Source organism: Notamacropus eugenii, chromosome 1 (genome assembly GCF_028372415.1).
Source record: "Notamacropus eugenii isolate mMacEug1 chromosome 1, mMacEug1.pri_v2, whole genome shotgun sequence".
NCBI lineage: Eukaryota > Metazoa > Chordata > Mammalia > Diprotodontia > Macropodidae > Notamacropus > Notamacropus eugenii.
The window spans coordinates 137,324,689-137,345,275 of NC_092872.1; the positions used below are offsets into that span (position 1 = coordinate 137,324,689).

General features: G+C 39.1%; 2 protein-coding genes and 1 non-coding gene across 4 annotated transcripts in view; 1 reads left to right on the plus strand and 2 right to left on the minus strand.

Annotated features, from left to right (window-relative positions):
- RNF111 (ring finger protein 111) overlaps positions 1-8,788 on the minus strand; it is a 138,466-nt gene extending 129,678 nt beyond the window's left edge. For both annotated transcript variants that reach the window (XM_072615649.1, XM_072615640.1), the window contains exon 1: positions 8,466-8,788. The gene's annotated coding sequence lies outside the window, so the exon portion shown is untranslated. The remainder of the gene's footprint in view (positions 1-8,465) is intronic.
- LOC140521936 (U6 spliceosomal RNA) lies at positions 3,023-3,129 on the minus strand. Its single transcript, XR_011973196.1, has one exon. It is a non-coding gene; the product is annotated as a U6 spliceosomal RNA (small nuclear RNA).
- Positions 8,789-9,290: 502 nt separating the features above from the next.
- SLTM (SAFB like transcription modulator) overlaps positions 9,291-20,587 on the plus strand; it is a 41,828-nt gene continuing 30,531 nt past the window's right edge. Inside the window, exons 1-2 of the mRNA XM_072615617.1 lie at positions 9,291-9,458; positions 10,886-10,976. Coding sequence (XP_072471718.1) covers positions 9,291-9,458; positions 10,886-10,976 — 259 coding nt within the window. The remainder of the gene's footprint in view (positions 9,459-10,885; positions 10,977-20,587) is intronic.

The window sequence follows — 20,587 nt, forward strand, 5'->3', positions numbered from 1 at the left end:
AAGATATAAACCTTGAATGAGTTGCTGTAAGATGAAAGTTAAAAACACTTGATCTGCAGTCCCACAAAATATTTCATATTTTAATAGTTTGGATATCAACCTCCCAGAGACAGTCAAATGTGCAATGGATTACTGTATCATGCTTTAGGTATTTGTTAACGTATACTTATGAGACTTTTTTGTATTTTAAGCATTTCTTTTATGGCGAGAGTGACTGTCCTATATATCTACTGTGCGTGTGTGTGTGTGTGTGTGTGTGTGTGTGTGTGTGTGTGTGTGTGTGTGTGTGTGTGTGTGTGTGTGTATACTTTCTAGAATGAATTCTTTTTTGTGAGTGCCTCTTTTAATCATCCCCTTCAGGGGAGATCCTAGATGAGTCATAACTCAGTTTTATTTAAAGGATCTCCTTACAATTCCATGGTGGTCATAATGTGTGACAGCTTAAGAAAAAGCCTGTTCTTACCATTTTGAGGTCAGTGTCCCAAGCCTGAAGCCTTGTCCCTAGTGAGCCTAGAGTTGAGGCCCCATGATGAAAGAGTACCGGCACCCCAGCCATAGATCTTACAAATATGTGTTTATTTTACTGTAAGCAAGTATACTACTCATGTGGTTTTCAGAAACTTTTACTATTACAAAGATATGCTGCTGGGAACAAGTACACTACCCACATGATGCTGAAAGGTAACCACTTACAGAGAGATGTAAGGTAGGTGATTTCCCTTCAAATACTCATGATCTCTCTCTTAGATCATCCACAGCTGAAGAATTCCTTGAGACCTATCCTTGACTGCTTCAGATACGTCCGGATTCACAAGGGACAGTCATTACCAGCTGAGTGGCTTCATCAGGCTGTCATGGAGCAGAGTTCTTATCATTTTCCTAGAGGTAATACCCAAATGGTCCTTTCAAATATTGCTATCTACCAATTTGTTATGCAATTTCCCTAGTGCTTTGTTGATGCAGTTTCCCCAGTGCTTGTAGAATAAATAGCCTTACTAGGAAACTGATCAATCAGGCAACTATACCCCTGATAGAAGGCTTTGTCAATGAGGTGGGAGCAAAGGGAGAAGTAAATGCTTGGGCAGAATTCCTTCGTTGGCCAAACTTAGCATGTGAGAGTTGCAGCTGAATAATGCATATGATAAACTTTCTATGGTTTTCTCCAGTCATAACTAGGGTTCCGGCACTGGGAATTTTTTGTTAGGGCAGGAAATGTAAAAGGCCACTTACATACAACTGTATTGCTCTAAGAAAGAAGGAAGATGAAGGACTTGGAGGTGGAGTGAGATGGAACTGGGGCAAGAGTGAAGTTGGACTCCCAAAAAGGAAGAAGCTTGACTGTCTCATAGGCTAAAACTGGAGGGACCCAAACTCCAGTCCAGACTAGGAGTAGGGAGAAAGGCTTAGCACTAGCCCATGATCTAGTTTAACTCAGTAAAGAAAGCACAGTGTCCACTCTAGGTCTATTTGGAAGCGTATTTTGCTATACAGGGAAAAATATCCCTTTCTCTGTCTATGATGGACTTGTGAAGAAGGGATTTTTTTCAGGTGGTTGTACAAGTTAGTCTTTCTGGAAACACTGTGTACTTCCCTAATCCTAGTTACCTTTTCTTTTCTCTAAAGTTTTCCCCACTCTGATTTCTTAAGGCCCAGCTAGAGCTCAGCATCATATGATCAGGCTGGAAGTACAATGTACTACCTCAGTGTTGAAAGGACACTTCAGAGATTTCTCTTCCCTCAGAGAAGAGTTGGGCTGACCCTCAGAGGTGGAAAATGCTTCCCCAGGCTTAGAAATTCTTAGCAGCTTTTTGACAAGTTCTGCCTTGGCAGAGGGGAACATATCAGGTGGGAAAAGGCAGGGAAGAATCATCTCTGAGTCCCTGCTGGAAGTCTAAGTCTTCTTGGTAAAGCCTGTCTTCCTTTTTTCCCAAGACTTTTCATTTTTTTTTAAATTATTTGTTTTCTACAATCACTTCCATAAATCTTAGATTTTCTCCCCCTGTCTCTCCTCTCCATCCCTGAGACCACATGCAATTTTATGACATTCATTGGTAGCACGAACTGAACTCCAAATGAACAGGGGTCCATCTTACTTCCTTAGAACAACCTATTTCACCGTTTTGTTTTTATTTTATTTTGCCTAGGTTTTTTTTCTGTAGCTTTTAGTAGGTCCTATTGAGGATCACCTGCTCTTCTGCCTCTGCCTCCATCTAGTACCTTGCCCAGCACCTGGCCTGGCTCCTGCCGCACTGTCCCCTGCACCTCAGCACCCCGATCTGTCAAAACTATGAAATAATGGCTTCACAGGTAGCAACCAACAACACAACCAGCTTGCACCACCCATGGCTACCAAGAGGACCTGGCATGCAATTTTATATGGGTTCTATACATACATTCTTAAACCATATTTTCATATTAGTCATGTTGCATAGAAGAATTAAAATGAATGGGAGAAACTATGAGAAAAAACAATCCAAAACAAAACATAACACAAGGGAAAATATGCTGCCTCATTCTGTGTTCTGATTCCATAGTTTTTTCTCTGGATGTGGATGGCATTTTGGCTCAAGAGTCCTTTGGGAATGTTTTAGGTTCTTGCACTGCTGTGAAGGGCTAGGTCTACCAGAAACAGTCCTCACACGCTGTGGCTGTTACTTTGTACAATGTTCTCCTGGTTCTGCTCATTTCACTCGGCATCAGTTCATATTAAGTCCTTCCAGGTCTCTCTGAAGTCCTCCTGGTCACCATTTCTTATAGCACAACAATATTCCATTACATTCATATACCATGACTTGTTCAGCCATTCCCCAAATGATGAGCATCCCCTCGATTTCCAGTTCTTGGCCACCACAACGAGAGCTGCTATAAATATTTTTGCACATGTGGGAACTTTTCCCATTTTTATGATCTCTTTGGGATACAGTCCTAGAAGCGGTATTGCTGGGTCAAAGGGTATGCACATTTTTGTAGCCCTTTGGGCATAGTTCCAAATTGCTCTCCAGAATGTTTGGATCAGCTCACAAAAAATATAGAATGCTTCACGAATCTGCATGTCATCCTTGTGCAGGGCCCATGCTAATCTTCTCTGTATCGTTCCAATTTTAGTATATGTGCTGCCAAAGTAAGCACCCTAAGACTTTTCATTACCTCAAAGCTTATCCCATACTGCTTAGACTTTCCCAAAACTGTTATAATAGTGAGCTTATGTTTATACTACATCTAAAAAGGCTGTTGGAGACCCCTTCCTACTTAGCTGCTAGTCCTGAACCACAGTTCCAGGGGCCACTGTTTTGGAAGGCCTGGTCCCCCTGCAGCCACAAGGGAAGCCAAATTTCAACAAGCTTGCTGAAAGAGCTAAAGACCTGAAGTCAGAAGACATAGATCTTAAATGCCTATTCTGTCTCTTCCTCTGTAAAATGGGAAGTTTGAACAAGGTAGTATCTAAGGCTTGTTCCAGCTCTGATGGTCTCTGAGTCTTTAGTGTGTGTGTGTGTGTCTGTGTGTGTGTGTGTTTGTGTGTGTGTGTGTGTGTGTGTGTATTTGTGTGTAGGGTTCAAGCCTTCTTTTGTCCCCACCCCACTCCCAGGTAATCAGGCTTCTTGAAGGTCAAACTGTGAAGAAACAATTAATTACTCTTAATAATTGGGTGCTTAGGATTATTTTCAATGGGAAGCTAAATGGCCCTCGTTCTTTGAAGGTGTGAAGCCATCTCACCAGCAGAGGCCTCCTGGTATTCTGGAGTCTCAGGGTAAACCTCTAAGACACAGTGTCAGCCTCCTTTTCCCAAGTAAAGCTGCCTTTCACTGCACTTACCCTGGGCAGGAGTTATGATGCTTGTACCAGGTGCAACAACTCCTAGTTACAACTCAAATCTTTTTTTTACAGGTCATTTCACCAAAGGCAGGCTTTAAGTAGATAGAGACTAGTATTTAATTGAATTTAACTGAGGGCATTCCATACAGAGGAAATAGAATGAGCAAAACATCAAGGCATAAGCATGATGCATTCAAAGCACAAAATGGAGCTCTGCTTGTCAACCACAAAGGATTTGAGACAAAGGATGGTTTGTATAAGGGTAGAGAACTCATTGGGGAGAGATTATAGAGGATGTAAAAAATTTATCTAAGGAGTTTGGATTTTGAAGGTGATGGGAAACCATCAAATAAATGGTCCTTATGCTAGAGCCTTTTATGAAACAAAGGGTCTAGGTCACCTTTGGGGAATACTCATTTATTTGAATTTTTTCATATTTTTATTCTGAACTTAACATCAAATAAAATAAACATTTGCGTGTATGCATAGTAGAACATAAAAAGAGCATTTTACATGACAGTGTACTCTATTATATGTAGCCTGCCTTTGAAACACATGTTCAATTTAACATACAACTTTCAAAGTTGTTCTTTTCTGCGATTTTTTTTCTGGCTCTCCTTTTGTTCATTTAAAAAATGCTTCATTGACCCTTTTGTTTTTAAATGCCCACATCCTGAAAAAACCCTCACTTGATCCTTCTATCCCCACATTGTTCTATATCTCTTCTGCACATTATAGCTACACTCCTCAAAAAGGCCCTCTACAATAGGCATCTCTCCTTTCTATATTTCTGACCTTACCATCTCACCAATGTTGTTCTCTCCTAAGTTACTAATGAACTTTTAGTTGTCAGATTCAATGGCCTTTTCTCAATCCTCAGTGTCCTTAACCTCTCTACAGCTTTCGACCCACTGATCACTTGGATACTCTCTTCTCTTTAGGTTTTCAGGTAATCATTCTTTCCTCCTACTTATCTAACTGATCCTTCTGTCTCCTTTACTGGATCCACTTCCAGACCATTCCCTCTAACCATATGTGTCCCTCAGAGCTCTGTACTGGGTCCTCTTCTCTTCTTCCTCTACAGTACCTTCACTTAGTTATCTCATCAGGTCCTATGGGTTTAATTACCATCTTTTTGCAGATGATTATCAAATCTATCTTTCCCGTCATAATCTCTATGCTGACCTCCAATCTTGTGTCTCCAACGGCCTTTCAAACATAGTGAACTGGATGTCCAGTAGATATCTGAAACTCAATACATCCAAAAGAGAACTCATTATCTTTCCCCCTAAATCTGGCCTCTCCCTTCATACCTTTCCTATTACTGTAGAAGACAACACCATCTTCCAAATCCCTAAGGCTCAACACCTAGGAGTCATCCTAAATTCCTCACTATTTCTCACCCCACCATATCCAATCTGCTGCTAAGGCCTACTAATTTCAGCTTTGCAACATCTCCTGATATACCCTCTTCTCTTCTCTGACAATACCTACTCTAGTGCAGGCCCTAATCATCTCACTCTTGGACTACTCCAATAGCCTGCTGGTGGATCAGCCTGCCTCAAGTCTCTCCCCACTCTAAAACATCCTATATTCAGTCACTAAACTGTTTTTTCCTAAACTACAGGAACAATCATGTACTCAGTAAACTCCAGTGGCTTCTATTGCCTCCAGAGTCAAATACAAAATGCTGTGTTTCATTCAAAGCCCTTTATATTCCACCCCTCCCCATCCACTTTTCCAGTCTTCTTACACCTTTTATTCCCTGTTACTTATTCTTGGGCTCTGTGACACTGGCCTCCTGGCTGCTCTGTGAACAAGACATTTCATCTGTCTCTTTAACTCCTGGTATTTTCCCTGGCTGTCTCCAGTGCCTGGAATGCTCTCCTTTCTCCTCTCAGACTAATGATCTCCTTGGCTTCCTTTAATTCCCAATTAAAATCCCACCTTCTACAGGAAACCTTCCCCAACCCCTGTTAAGTCCAGTGTCTTCCCTCAGTTATTTCCTATTTATACTGTATGATCCTTGCTTTGTATATATTTGCTTACCTACTGTCTCTGCCATTAAAGTATAAGCTCCTCAAAGGGAGGGACTATATTATTGCCTTTGTATCTCCACCACTTATCTCAGTGCCTAGCACATAGAAAACACTTAATAAATGTTGACTGACTGATTGGGGGCAGGCTACTCTCCCCTTAACTTCTTTCTCCCACCTACCCCACTTTGAAGGATAGTTTAACTGCATTTTGTGAGAGGGTTATGGAATAGTATTGGGCTTGTAATTCGATGTGAAGTCAGTTAAAGCCTGCAAAACAGGGATGCATGCTATATCTCACAGGTTTGTTTCAAGAAAAGCACACTGTAAACTGTACAGTGCTATTTACAAGCTATTACCATGAATGTTATTGGTGAAGAGCCACAACGTATCAAAAGCAGCTTTACTGCTACAAACATACAGAGGCAAAACCCACATATAGCTTACTGTATTTCCTTTTCCACCCTCCAGTCTGTGCAATTCTTAACTGATTTAAACAAGGACTTATAACCTTGATGCTGGGGTCTGTTTAAATACCCTCTTTTAGGATGAGCTCCTCGGAGCGCAAAATGCTCACTAATGCTTCTCCCACCATTTGTTTTCAAGCCAGGTCCTGTTTACCAACCACTGGCCCTCCACTGCTAGCTTCCTCTTACGGGCTTTTCTCTAATCTTTGACTTTCCCTCTGGTTCCTGAGTCCAAGCCTTGAGAGCTCTATGTCTTCTTCTCCTCTTTACAACTTATGTTCTGCCCTCTTCTCATGTCCTTTGTGATGGATTTCTAATCGTTTCTTTAGTGATATCAAGTCAACATTTAATTGGCTTCAGAACTTCATTCAGCATGTTTCATGAGTCATTCAAGGGCAAAGTTTTGACACATTTGTTTGAAATGTGAAGGTTTATCACATGGATCAAGGGATCTCCTAAAATCACCTAATCCAATCTTCTCATTTAAATTTGTGGAAACAGATTATTTCAGATTGTAGATTTAGAGCTACAAGTGACCTTAAAAGATTTATAGGTGAGGAAATGAAGGCCCAGAGAAGCTATTACTTGGCAAGGACATATAGGTGGCAGAGTTGGGATCTGAACACAGTTCCTCTGACTCCAAATCCAATAGCCTTTCTAGGCAACATATTTGGTGGCAGTGAATAACATAGCCTCAAGGGAAGAGAAACTGAAGAGAGGGAGAACAATTAAGTTGTTATTACAGTGACCTGTACATGAAGTTTTTAAAAGGAATTTAGATTATGGAGGTGATCAGAATGGAAAAGAAGAAATGAATAAGAAAATTTTCAAAAGCAGGAATCACAAGACTTAGTGATTTACTCATGAGAGAGGAGTCAAAAATGACCCCAAGGTTTTAAGCCTGACCACTTGGGAAGATAGTTGTGCAACTAACAGAAACTGAGAACTTGAGTGGGTAAGCTAATTGGTGGCATGTGTATTCTCTTTGACAATCCTTCTAACAACCGACCTCTATAGCTGAACTAAATCTGATAGTTTTATGTTCCTCCCTACAAAGGAGGATTCATTAGAGAGAATTGACCCACCTGCACTGCAAAAAACAGAAACAAATAAACAAAAAATCCCTTGCTACAAGAATTCAAATGTTTAAGCTTAAAATTCAGGGAGTAGATCTGTGTTTTAGAGATGTGACACCATATGAAAAAAAGGTCTAAATCACAAGTGATTAGAGAAATGCAAATTAAAACAACTCTGAGGTACTACATAACACCTATCAGATTGGCTAATATGACAAAACAGGAAAAGATAAATGTTGGAGGAGATGTGGGAAAACTGGAAGACGAATGCATTGTTGGTGGAGTTGTGAGCTGATTCAACCATTCTGAAGAACAATTTGTAACTGCCCAAAGTGCTATAAAACTGCTCATACCCTTTGATCCAGTAGTAAGACAGCTAGGTCTGTATACCAAAGAGAGTTAATAAAAGGGGCAAGAGGGAGCCTATTTGCACAAAAATATTTTATAGCAGCTCTTTTCTGTCAGCAAAGAATTGGGATTCTCATCAATTGGAGAATGGCCAACCAAGCTGTGGTATATGATTGTAATAGGATATTATTTTGCTATACCAAACGACAAGAAGGTTGGAAAAACTTACATGAACTGATGCAAAGTGAAGTGAGCAGAACCAGGAGAAAGTTGTACACAGTAACGGCAATATTTATGATGAAGAATTTTGAATGATTTAGCTCTTCTCAGCAATACAATGATCCAAAGACAATTCCAAAGGACTCGATGAAAAATGCTATCCACCTCCAGAGAAAAGAACGGAAGACACTCCAAAGCATACTATTTTTCCCTTCCTCCCTTCCTCCTTCCTTGATTCCTGTTTGAGTTTTCTTGCACACATGACTAATATAGAAATGATTTATGTGACTGCTCATGCACATTTCAGTGAAGGGGAAGACGGCAGGGAGCAAGGGAGGGAGAGAATTTGGAACTCAAAACTTAAAAAAAAATCCAACGAATGCTAAAAGTTGTTTTTACATGTAACTGGGGGAAATTAATATTATTTTTAAAAAAGAAATGTGATACAGTTTTAATTCCATATGCATGGTAATTATGATTAATAGGAATAATCCAAGGATACTTACCTGTTAAGGTGATTCTTCAAGGAAGAGATTATCACTGTTCGTGGAGACTTAATTTTCTTGCTGTAAAAGTAATGATTCTTGCCTCTGAGGTGGCAAGAGATCTTCGTGTTTGATTTTTAGGAAGCCTATTTCTTGACTCTGCAGAGCAACCTTTCGGGGTTGGGCCATCACATACATACAGTCAGATACGCTGGTAAAGAAATCAGTGACTCCTTACTAAAATCTCAATCCTTTCCAGAAGTAAGGAGGGGGAGACCCAGAAAAGGCCACTAAAGCGTCGTGTTTAAGGGTGAGGAACCAGGTCAGAGCCAACTCAGTCATTCAACAAGCATTTATTAAGTGCCAAGTATTCACTTATGTTTTATGGTGTTTAGCATTTTGTTGGCACTCAATGCCTTTCATGCTTAAAAAAAAGGAAAAGGAAAAGAAACCATATAACCCCATGGAACGGTGGCTCAGTAAACGTTATTGCAGTTACAACTTGTCTGACCTCACACCTCGCGTAAGGGCGTAAGAGGGCAGCACTCTTCAGGTAGCCGGGCAGGTGGGGGTTGGGCTCCCAACGCCAGAGGCCTCAGTGCGCAGGTTCCTCCTCGGGCAGCGAGAACTGGTCGCCAGTGCGCAGGCGTCCCCTTCCATCCGGGTGCTGGCAGCGACTGGTTGCGGCGGGGTGGGACGAGGGGCGGGGCCAGTGTTCATTGTGCGCAGCAGTGAGAGACTGGCTGGGATCTCGGGCCCGGCTCGAAGTTGGGGAAGCCGCCGCCGCCGCCGCCGCCCTCAGCCAGCAGCTCCGGAGCTGCCTCCGCTGCGTGCTCCTTCTCTAAAATGGCCGCCACCGCCTCTGGTTCCTCCTCTGCCACCTCTGCAGCCTCGGGGCAGTCGGAGAGTAAGAAGATCAGCGACCTGCGGGTGATCGATCTCAAATCGGAGTTGAAGCGGCGGAACCTGGACATTAACGGGGTGAAAAACGTGCTCGTTTCCCGGCTCAAGCAGGTGAGGCCCGGCTGGGGACGCCGAGGAGAGGGGGCGGTGTCCTGCGCGGTCCTAGGCCGCGCCGCCCGCCCTCCTCGCCTTTCTCTTAGGATGCTACCGCTGGGCCGGCCCGGAGCGCCCCGAGCCCGCGGGGATCTGGTTGTGGGCAGGGGGCTGCGGTGGGCATTGCTGCGCTTCTCCACCCAGCCCCAGCCCCATCCCCGCGCCCACCCCCCGGCTGGGGCGGCGGGCTGCCCACACCCCTCCCCCATGCTGCCTGGGCTCCGCGGGCCGGGCCCTGATGCTGGCGGGCGGGTTCCGGGCTCCGCTCTCCGGGCTCCGCTCTCCGGGCGCGCGGCGGCCGGCCGGGCTCTTCGGGGAGCAGGGGCGAGCGCGTGGCCTTGTCCGGGTCTGAAAGGGAACCGTGTTGGGCTGTAACGTCTCTCGCTTTAGCTTAACGAAGTTGGTTGTTTAAACTCTCGATCTGTATCCGTGGAATACAGATAATCTAAGCCTGTAGAGATCTACATTTTTTGCATAATATAGACTTATTATATAGGTACATATTCTGAAACATACGTTATTTTTAAATACACGCGTAAAGGTATAGATACACATATTTTAATGTTTAGCGTAGGTCGTCTATGTGTATGCTGAATATAGATAACAATACGTTTTATATTACGTATGGATATCTTTGTATTTAGAGATCTATGTACATAAATTCACGTATGGAGAGATCTAGACACATAGACTTATTTCTGGAGAGGTCTACGTAAATGTGTGTATGTAGAGAGATCTAGATACATAAACTTAATATATAGAGATCTACACAGACTTGTATAGGTAGAGAGCTACATAAATGTATGTAGAAAATCTGTATACATAGACTTATTTTTGTAGAGTGAGCTACGTAAATCTATGTATATACAGGTGACTATACTTTTAATTCTCACATTCCATAGTAACGGTTGGTCTTTCAACGGTTGAACCTCTTGGTTTATTTCTGGGTATGTCGGGATTGTGGGGGAGGGAAAAAAATTTCATCAGAAGAATAAAGGGAACACTTGTTATTAAATTTAAATGGCTCATGATATACAATACCGAAGTCCAGTTAATATTCCACTCGCCGCCGTGGGTCCAGTTTTTATGGCTCCCCTTTATTGTGATTCTTTAACATCATTGTGTTGCAATTTGATTTTACTAATCATGCGGTGGAGTTTTTTTCACAAGCATGCTTTATTCACTCTTAAGTAGCTTAATTTCTTGAAGTAGGTTTTATGACAGGGCTGCTTATTTTAATATCTTGCATTTTCAGAAGACTTGAGATTTGTTCATCTTTTATTTCATCACTTAAATGTCAATTTAGGTAAAATTTGAAATTAAATTTTATTATTAAAACATGAATTTAAACAGAATTTGTATATTAATCTACCTTTCTAACATAGGCAATTGAAGAGGAAGGAGGTGATCCTGATAACATTGATCTGTCTTCTTCGGGTGATACTTCCAACAAGAAAGCAGCAGCTAAAAGCAAAGGTTGTTAAAAGCTTTAAAAATATGTATGTTATATAACTCCTCTACGCTTGTGTGTTATTTGCCCTGTTTATATAGTGCTATGCTTTGCAATTTGCCATTGGCATTCTGCCTTCTTAGATCATGGAAGACTTCATAGTAATGATTGCCAGAATGGAGGTGACTTTAATTTTGTATATAAGATTGTTTTGACTCAACCTTGACTAAAACCTGAACTTTATTATCATGTTACTAATCATGATTCTTGATATCTGTGCCTCCCTAATATAAGAAAATGGGTAGGAGGAGAAAAAGAGGGGAGGACAGGAAATTAACTGATTTGTGTTTTTGAAAATTAATTTTTTTCTTGGCAAATTCATTTTCAGTAGATAAGCTGGTACCAATTTAGTTATAATCCATATGAATAGAATTCAAATTAGTGTATATTCACTGTAATTAAAAATTTGGAACTGTTTGAGGTTCTTCCCTCCATTTTTTTCTTTTTCTCATTTATAATCAGAACTTGATTTTTTTGTAATTTTATCAAAATATATTTCAGTAATGTAAGACTTTAACCATCTCATTTAACTTTACTCTTCTGGATGTCTATAGAATTCTTTTAGCCTAAGTTCCTAAAATTTATTGCTTGACTGTGTTTCAGTGAGTGCTTAGTAAGGTTTCCTCCAGAACTTATGGCAAATTCTTTTAACCCTGAGTAATTCCTTCCAGTGCTGTTTTGAAAATCCTGTATATTGCAAAGAAACATATATAGTAAAATGATAATTGATAACTAGGAATATTGGGATGTCATATAGTTCAGATACTGTTTTTGTGTTAAGTAAAACATTCTAATTTTTTAGTTTGGTTTTTGGAATTCTCATAAGAAGGAAGAAATTGGGCAAAAATCAGCGCCTAAATTAAGGACATGGAAATTAAGAATTCCTTGAATATAATTTCAGTTTTGGGGCCTTTAATTCATTCCCATGTAAAGTACTTCTTGTCACATCTCAAGTTACCTGATAGTTGATGGGTTTGGGTTTTTTTTTTTATCTTTCCCTTTCTGTCCTCATCTCCCTCCATTTTCCTCCTTTCATTCCCTCTCTCTCTCCCATCTCTTAGCACTAGGTCTCTCTGTTTCTCCATGACTGAAAGTAGCTACCATTCATAGACCTGATCCTGCTATTGCTCACCTTGGAAGCTCTGACTTAGGTTTTCTGACTTGGGCTACTTCTACTGTCCTTAGGCAGCTTAGTGGCCCTGTGCTATTGGGAGTTTACCATACTGGTGCTGAACTTGGAGTGGACCCCCAAAATCGGCTTCAGCATTAATACATCTAAGAACTAAGCTCAAGCCTTCCAGTGGCTTCAGCCTCAGTACAGTTATGTGCCACTTTGACTTGCCTAAAGATTCTTAGCCTGGGTCCATGAACTTGAAAAAAAATACTCTGCTAACATTATTTCAGTATAATTGATTTTCATTGTGATCATATGTATTTTTTTAATGCATTTTAAAACATTCTAAGAAGGGATCCATAACAAAAAAGATTAAGAATCCTTGTGTTACTGTCAATTTTTTTAGTATATATCCTTGAGCATGTTACACAAAAGCATTTCACTTACCCATAGATCACTTATTTGATGACTTTAACTTTGGAATATGGATAAGAAAACACAAAAAATCTGAATCTGCAGTAATAATTAGAATTTTTATTTACCTGAGTGCTTTACATTATCTCATTTGATAAGTAAAATCCTGCGAGATAGGTTTGATTACTTATCCCTATTTAATAAATGAAAAAACAGATGCAGGAGGATTAAAAAAGTGACTTGACTTGAGTCCTAGAGTCAGTAAATGTCTGAAATAGGATTCGAATTCTGGTTCCCCTGCTCAGTTCACTACACCATTGGTGTGTGAAACTTGAAAAAGATCCCTCTGGCCCACACACTGACTTTGAAAACCAAGAATTAACATTATCATATTGTATTTTTATTTTGTTAAACATTTCCCAGTTATATTTTCATCTAATTCACTTGCCCTGGGAACTTTGCAGCCCAGAGGCTATGAGTTTGACACTTTTACACTACATCACCGGCTCTCTCAGATATATGAGAAAAATACACCAAAGCTCAGTTTCTTTACTCATAGGAAAGTCTTTCCTGTTCTTGGAGCCTGGTTAGTCCTACTTAAGATAGTTTTATTAATTTGGTAATCGTTATTTTTCCCCAACCCATAGAAGTCAAAAGTGGTGAAGTGGAAGTTACTGTAGAGGAAAGCTTATTTTTTGAAAGTGGCAGAAAGTGTCAGCAGAAAGCCAGAGAAGAGACAGGAACTCCCCAAAGATGGCAAGTTAAATCGTTATAAACCATTTAGTATAGAGAAAAACTGTTTTAGTCCCTGAGATCAACTGAATTAATAAACATGTACAGTTTTTCTTTTAAAAAAAAAAATTCAATTCAGTTTTTGTCAAAGAAAGCCAGCGAATATGTAATATACTTTTGTTTTGATTTGTAAGAAAGTGGTAATTAAAGGGACTGTATAATCTTTTGTTTTCTGGGAAATTCACTTATTTGGAAAAGTTATTTTCCTCATGATGCCAGATAAATGGTGTTTCATAATTTTGTTTATTTTAAAATACTTCTTGTAATTGGACTAATGGAGGGAAAGACCTTATAAAAATAAAATTTTTAAAGAAATGCAGTAATATATGCTTTTAGTTCCCATTTTGAGTCCTGTTTAACCATTCCTTTTTCAATCTAGAGATAAAATTTTATTTTTAATAGCCTCAGTTTATAGGTCTAGGAGCCTTTTCTAGATTATTTCTCTTTACTGTTTACTTAACCTTTTTTACCCCAAAGACAGGTTAAAGGAAAACTTCAGTCAGGTATGGCTTTACTGTAATATAATGCTAATCAGATCTTCTTCAATAGCTTTTTTCTGACATTTTGATATTAAGATTCTTTGGGTACACGTAACAATAGCTTACCTATTCTTTTGGCTTCTTAAACTTGCTGTTTAAATCCAGACAAAAGGAAAAGACTTGCTAGGTTTTTAAAAATATTTAATGAATTAAGGGGCATTTATTAAGGAATTACTGTGCAAAGCACTAGGAATATTAGAAAATCATAGATAGTCCCTGCTCTCAAAGACCATAAATTAATTTAATTAGTTAAGTAACATTCAGAAGCATATCATGCTTACTTATTATGATAATTTAACATTTTCCATTTGTGATTGTGTTCTTAGGGAAAATTTTATGATTCAAAACCATGTAAATTAAAAAAAAATTCTGCATATTGAAGCAATATACATGGGGGAGTGGTCGTTCTTGACTAAAGATAGACTATTCCATTTTCAATGGGAATGACTGCAGACATCATGTTTAGTTAAAAATAAATTGTATGGCTGTGTAGAATAAGATCAATTAGGGCAACAGTAACCTTTCAAAATTATATTTAATGTGATATGGTATCATAGTATGTTATAAAAAGTTCTTGTGTCTTACTCCACATTAGCATCATGAAAGTCTTGGAAGGTTTTATAGGGAAGATTTCACAGGTATTTTGGTTTGTGCTTGAAAAACTTGATGTGGGAATATTTGTTCTGCCTGTTTTACCTGGTTACAAATTGAAAAAAACAGAAATATTAAGAATCAAGTTGTTGGTTACTCAGTTGTCTTTTTGAATGGAAGTATCTGTGCATTCTTGAGCCGCCATCACAGTACCTTGAACCTTAATATTATACTTGATCTCCTTGACTTTAAAATACATGAGCTAGTTCTTACTGGTTTATACTGAATAAGCCATCCCTTCATCTCTTGCCACATTGTTTCCTAGGGCTCTAAAAGTCCCTTTCTTCTCACCGCCCCCTGCCCTTCCCCCCTCCCATGAGTTTGAATGAGTTGACTGAAAGGCTTATAGTCTTGTATGTCCTTTTATGCTACTTCCTGTGCATGACATAATTGATAATATATACCCACTAAGTATCTTTCCATTTTCCTTTCGATCACCCATAGTCTTAATTTTTATGAGACTTGTTCCATGGCTTGGCCCCAAGGCCTCACCAGGAGAATAATGGCTTGCTTTGGTAGCAGAGAGCAGCTTGGATCATTGAAAAAGCACTACACAGTTTCCCAAATAAGCTGGAGCTCATTTTTCCATTATCTAGTCCTGGCCTCAGCTCGCTCTTCATCTTCAAAACCTATTGAAGAGATACATTCTTTCAACAGATACTTTATACCATGTGCTTAAGTACTGTGTTGGTGAAGAGGATATACATACACCAGCAAAACTAGCTCCTGCCCTCAGAGAACTTATGTTTATTTAGGCTGAATGGGAGATAGAAAACTTGTATATTAATAAATACATGCATAAGGAAAAATTCAAAAATATTTGGAGTGATTTGGGGAAAGAAGGGATAGGTCAGGAAAGGCTTTTTGTAGGAGATGGTACCTGAATCAAGCCTTGAAGGAAGATTAAGATTGTAAGAGGAAGAGATAAGCAGGAAAATACATAAAATCATGAAGACGTTTGTGGAAATGGAATGTCACGAGGAGGCCAATTTGAATGAAATAGAGTATGGCCAGAGGGGCGCCGTGTGGTAAACCTGGAGGATAGAGTGGAATCGGATTGTGAAAGACTTTCAAAATCTAAGAGAGGTGTGTATTGTATTACAGAGGCAGGAGAGCCCAGGGATCTGTGCAAGCAGGGAATTGACATGGTCATATCTGTGCTTTAGGAATATCACATGATCAGCAATGTGGAGGATGCCATTGGAGCAAGTAGAGACTGGATTCAAGGGAGACTAATTTAAGAAGTCTATTTGAGTCCAGGTAATATAAGTGTAAGTTGTGAGCCAAGGAGACAGTAGTGAAGGAAGGGAGTGGTTAACTGTCAAATATTGCAGGACAGGCACTGTGTTTAGCAAGAGCAGTTTTTAAAAAGTAAGGGTGCCAGAACTAGGATTATCAGAAAGAAGATGAATATGTAAGATGTTCTGGAGGTAGAATCATCAAGATTTGGCAACTTACTGGTTTTGTGAAGTGAAGTAGAATAGTCAACATTTACTCCAAAGTTGTTAACCTGGGTGACCAGGGTAGTGGTGGGATGCATGACAAAAATATAAAAATGTGACATTTTAGGAGAAAAGGTAACAAATTTTGTTCTTAATGTGTTAAGTTTGAGGTCCCCAACAGACATACACTTGGAGATGTCTGATAAATAGTTGGTATAGGAATGGAGTTTGAACTAGTTGGGTAGATTATGGTAACTGTCTGCGTGGCAATAACTGAACCCATAGGATCTTAAAAAAAAAAAAAGAGAGAGAACTAGGTCAGAGCCTTAGGTTGCACATAGGTGTGGGCCATGGCTTGGATGATAATCCAGCAAAGGAGACAGAATGACCAAACAAGTAGGAGAACCAAGAAATAGCCACAAAAACCCAGGGATGAAAGAGTATTCGGGGACAGTGTCCAGTATACCTGGAGGTACCAAGAGGTTACAATCACAAAATCCATGGAAGTAAGAGTATTGAGAAGAGTGCTCAGTGCAGTAAAGAGCATCAGGAAGGATGAATTGAGAAAAGGCAATTAGACTTGGCAATTAAGTGGTCCTTGGGAACTTTGGAGAGAGCAGTTTAAGTGAATGATTAAGTCAGAAGCTAGGTTGCTAGGGTTGAGATGTGGATTGTGAGTATCCTTTTTTAAAACAAAAAACTTCGGTATTAAGATGTAATCTCTCTCTCAGTGCTTTAGTACCATTGATCTTTGAATTTATATCACAGGGTATTAAGGCATATTGTTGATTTGATTTAAGGATCTTCTCAGAAGATTCTTGGTAGAATTTTTCTCATTCCTGATCTTCTGTAATAGATACTAGAGAATAATAAGCCATGGTTTGTTTTTATTTTCAAGTTTTCTGGTTGCCTTTTGTTTATACTATGGTATAAAAAATATTTCAGCAAAACCAACTGACATAAGCAATTGTATCTGATAATGTATATTTCATTCTATATCTTTAATGCCCCAACTTTGACGTGTATCATCAGTTTCCTAGAACCAGAATTTCTCATTACAATTCATTTGAGTTTAGCTGCTTTTTGGTGTTTTATTTCTATTATTGTGATCTCTATTCTCTTGGTTCTGTTGATCTGAACCACTTCATACAGATCTTCTCATGCGTTTTCTGAATTTCTTATATTTGTATTCTATTGCATTGATACATCACAGTTTGTTTACCTATTCTCAATTAAGAGCACTAGTTTTATTTCCAGTTGTTTTGTTTTGCTACAACAAAGAGTGCTGCCATGAATATTTTTTTATTTATAGGACTTTTTTGTCATTGATCTTATTGAGGTGTACATGCTTGGCAGTATAGCATTGCTGAATCTAAGGATAGTATGAGTTTAGTTACTTCACATAATTTCAAATTGATTTGCAGAATCAGTAGACCATTTTGGCTGTAGCTCTCTTCTTCATGATTCTCTAGGGTATACTCATCATGATTTCTACAAAGTGAAAGAGGACCATGTGTTACATAAAATGGTGAATGTTGAGTACGCTCTGAAATTAAATCCACCAATTTTAATCTTCTGGTTTTGTAAGAATATCCACATGAATGTAATCAATTTCTCTAGGAATACATCACTTCCTTGGTTGTTGAGCAAGTCACATTTAGAGTATGGATAGTTAGTTTGATGTGTATACATTAATCTGAAAACTGTTTTGTGCTTGTTTACATCTTCTGTCTCTCTTTCCTCTGTTTTACTACAGGCACTATTGAAACCAAAGGAGGCTGTGAAGGCCTTAGTCTGTTTTTATGTATTTATCAGCTATTTTCATGGGTCAGCGTGGCCAAAGAATCAATCATAGTGGCCAGCCTTTCCATATTTAGTTTAAGCTGACTAAGCTGGTCCTTGGCAGACACAGTCTTTGCTGGACAGTGTGTCACTCTGATCCCTTCTTAATGCTGTTAATTATCTCAGGTTTATTGTATGGAAGGACGGATGGATGGATATACATGGTTGCTCCTTTATATATGTATTTTTTTCAGCTTGATGTAGAATCTGTTAGATAATGTCTATCCTTTTAGAACCCATTCACTTTTCCACACCTCTACTGTTGCAATAGCTTACTGGTTAGTTTCATCTTCCATTTACTTTTCATGTAGATTTTCTAATACTCCAGTTTGACCCTGTCTGTCTTGTCAGTCTCGTCTGTCTTGTTGGTCTTATGCACCTCCCTCTCCCCCCATTCAGTAAACTCCATTATGATTTTCCTGTTGCCTCCAAGTTCAAATATAAAATCCTCTGACTCTGGGCATTTTTACAGGCTGTTCCCCTTCCTTCTCTTTACCTCCTCCTCTTAACTTCCTTCAAGTCTCAATAAGGTTTTTACAAGAATTTCGTGACAAACTTTTTGTGAACCTTCCAGATTGCTCCCCTTAAAGATTATTCCAGTTATAATTTCTTCGGCAACATAATATATCTTATTGACTAAGCAGGCCCTTAACATATGTCTGGTGATTTGAATCTTTTTCATTCAGAAACATAGCACTGAGTTTTACCCTGAATCTACAGAATCAATTCTTTCATTGCATCCAGAAATCTTCCATATGTTCTAGAGAGCTATGATCCAAGTCCAGAATCTCTTCCCCTCCATATATATATATGTATATGTCTTGTTCATTTACCTTTCTGTAGTAAGTTGCTAATTGTATTACATTGGAATTCGAGAACAGGTCATGATGTATACAGGATAGAATTTGGCTTTTCTGCAGCTTGAGAGGAAAAGAAAATTCTGTATGCCCTTGTTCCTGTCCCTTCCTGATTCATGAAGTACTTGATTCATGAACTTGGACTTTATGCCTTGGAATTCTGTATGACTCTTCCCTCTTTCCAAGACATGCTGCACTTGAACTCTTGCCTTTTCTCCTTCCTTTGCTACCACCTACCTAGAATGCAGGTTTCTCTCAATGTTTCCACTAATCTTCAATGCCACTGTGCTACTTTATTAAGAAGATTCTGCTTCTCTGGGAGTATTTTCCCTTCCATTCCTAACTCTCTATATCTTCATCCATTCCTGCCTTTTGATCTCAGAGAAGGTGGTTCTTTTGCTCAGACCTCTTTTCTTTGTTTCCACACCACAAAGTTGTAATTCAGAGGTTCATAGATCTGGAGCTTGAAAGGACCTTGGAGTGCGTGTAGTCCTGCTGCCCTCATTTTGCAGATGGGAAACTGAAGCCCAGGATGGTCAAATGACTTATACAGGGTCACACAGAGTAAACGTCAAAAAAGAGTGGGACTTAAACCAAGGGCCACACTAGGTTAAGAATATTTTAAATTGTTAAAACCTAAACACGAAATTACAAGTAGTCCTTGAAATAGAAAAGCCTTTACATAGACTAAGTTTTAATATTTTACTGTTATTTAGTGGCGGTGAAGTGGACTGCTCCCTCAGTCTTTTGATATTGTCCATATCTTTCTCCCTGTTCTTATTTCACTTCCTTCCCTCTCCTGTCTTGATCAGCTGTTTTGTAACTATACTTGTTGTCTTATACCCTTGAATTCCTCACTCCCGGCTCTTCATCATTTCTACTCTCCCAGCTCAGGCTTGTACACCATCCTATTCATATTCCTATTCTTGAACATTAGAAATACTACGGAATAAAACTACCAAACTTGATAAATAGGTCCATTGAGAACACATTGTCTAGTTGATGCATTAAAAAGTTATTTCTTGATTACTAACGTTCCTCCTTTTGGTTATTCCAGTTTTTGTTTTTGCTTTTTTCTCCTTTACTTTTTGTATTATAACAATATTTGTTTATTCTCTAGTAAGTGCAAAGCACTTTGTATACATTATTTGTTCCCCGTTGCCCTGGGGAGGATAGTTGCAGATATCCCTATTTTACAGATGAGAAAACTAAGGCTTAATTCCTATGACTTGTTCATTGTCATGCAACTAGTATCAGAGGTGGACTTTGAATTCAGACCTTGACTGACTTCATATTCTAGCACTGTTTCTACTAATCCAGTCTCTGCTACGGGACTGGAAAAAATCATGGTATTGGAGAATTTCTTTAGCATTTTTCTTCCATTCTTGTTTTCTCTATCTTCACTCATCTTCTTCCTTCTTGCCTCACAGAATAAGATGACATCTGCCCTTGCCAAAGTTTAGTCCTTCAGCTTGTCTTTCATTCCTCACTCCTCCCTGGCCTTGCTTCATCAATCACTTCCTCTTGAAAGACTGAAGATGTATACTGATTTTCCATGTCCTGCAAATGGGTTTCAAAATCCCTTACTTTAAAAACAAAAAAAACTGATGTTTGCTGTGAGACCTCCACTAGTGCGTATTCCCTATTTCCCCCCTTTTTTAAAGTAGTTTTTTAACTGATAATTTTTTTTTACATTTTCTAAATTTCCCCCTTTAACCTCCATTCTCTGAGAAGCATTCCCCTCTTTGCTTTCTTTCTAGATCGTTGCTTGACCTTTTGCCGCTGTACTTTTTTAAACCATTGTAAATGTACAGTTGCAATTATAGTAGGAGATTTTTGAGTTCTTGTGAACAAGGTGGGAACCTAGACATTCATAGCATTGTTTTTATGAGGACATAGATTATAAGTTATAAATAACTAGTAACT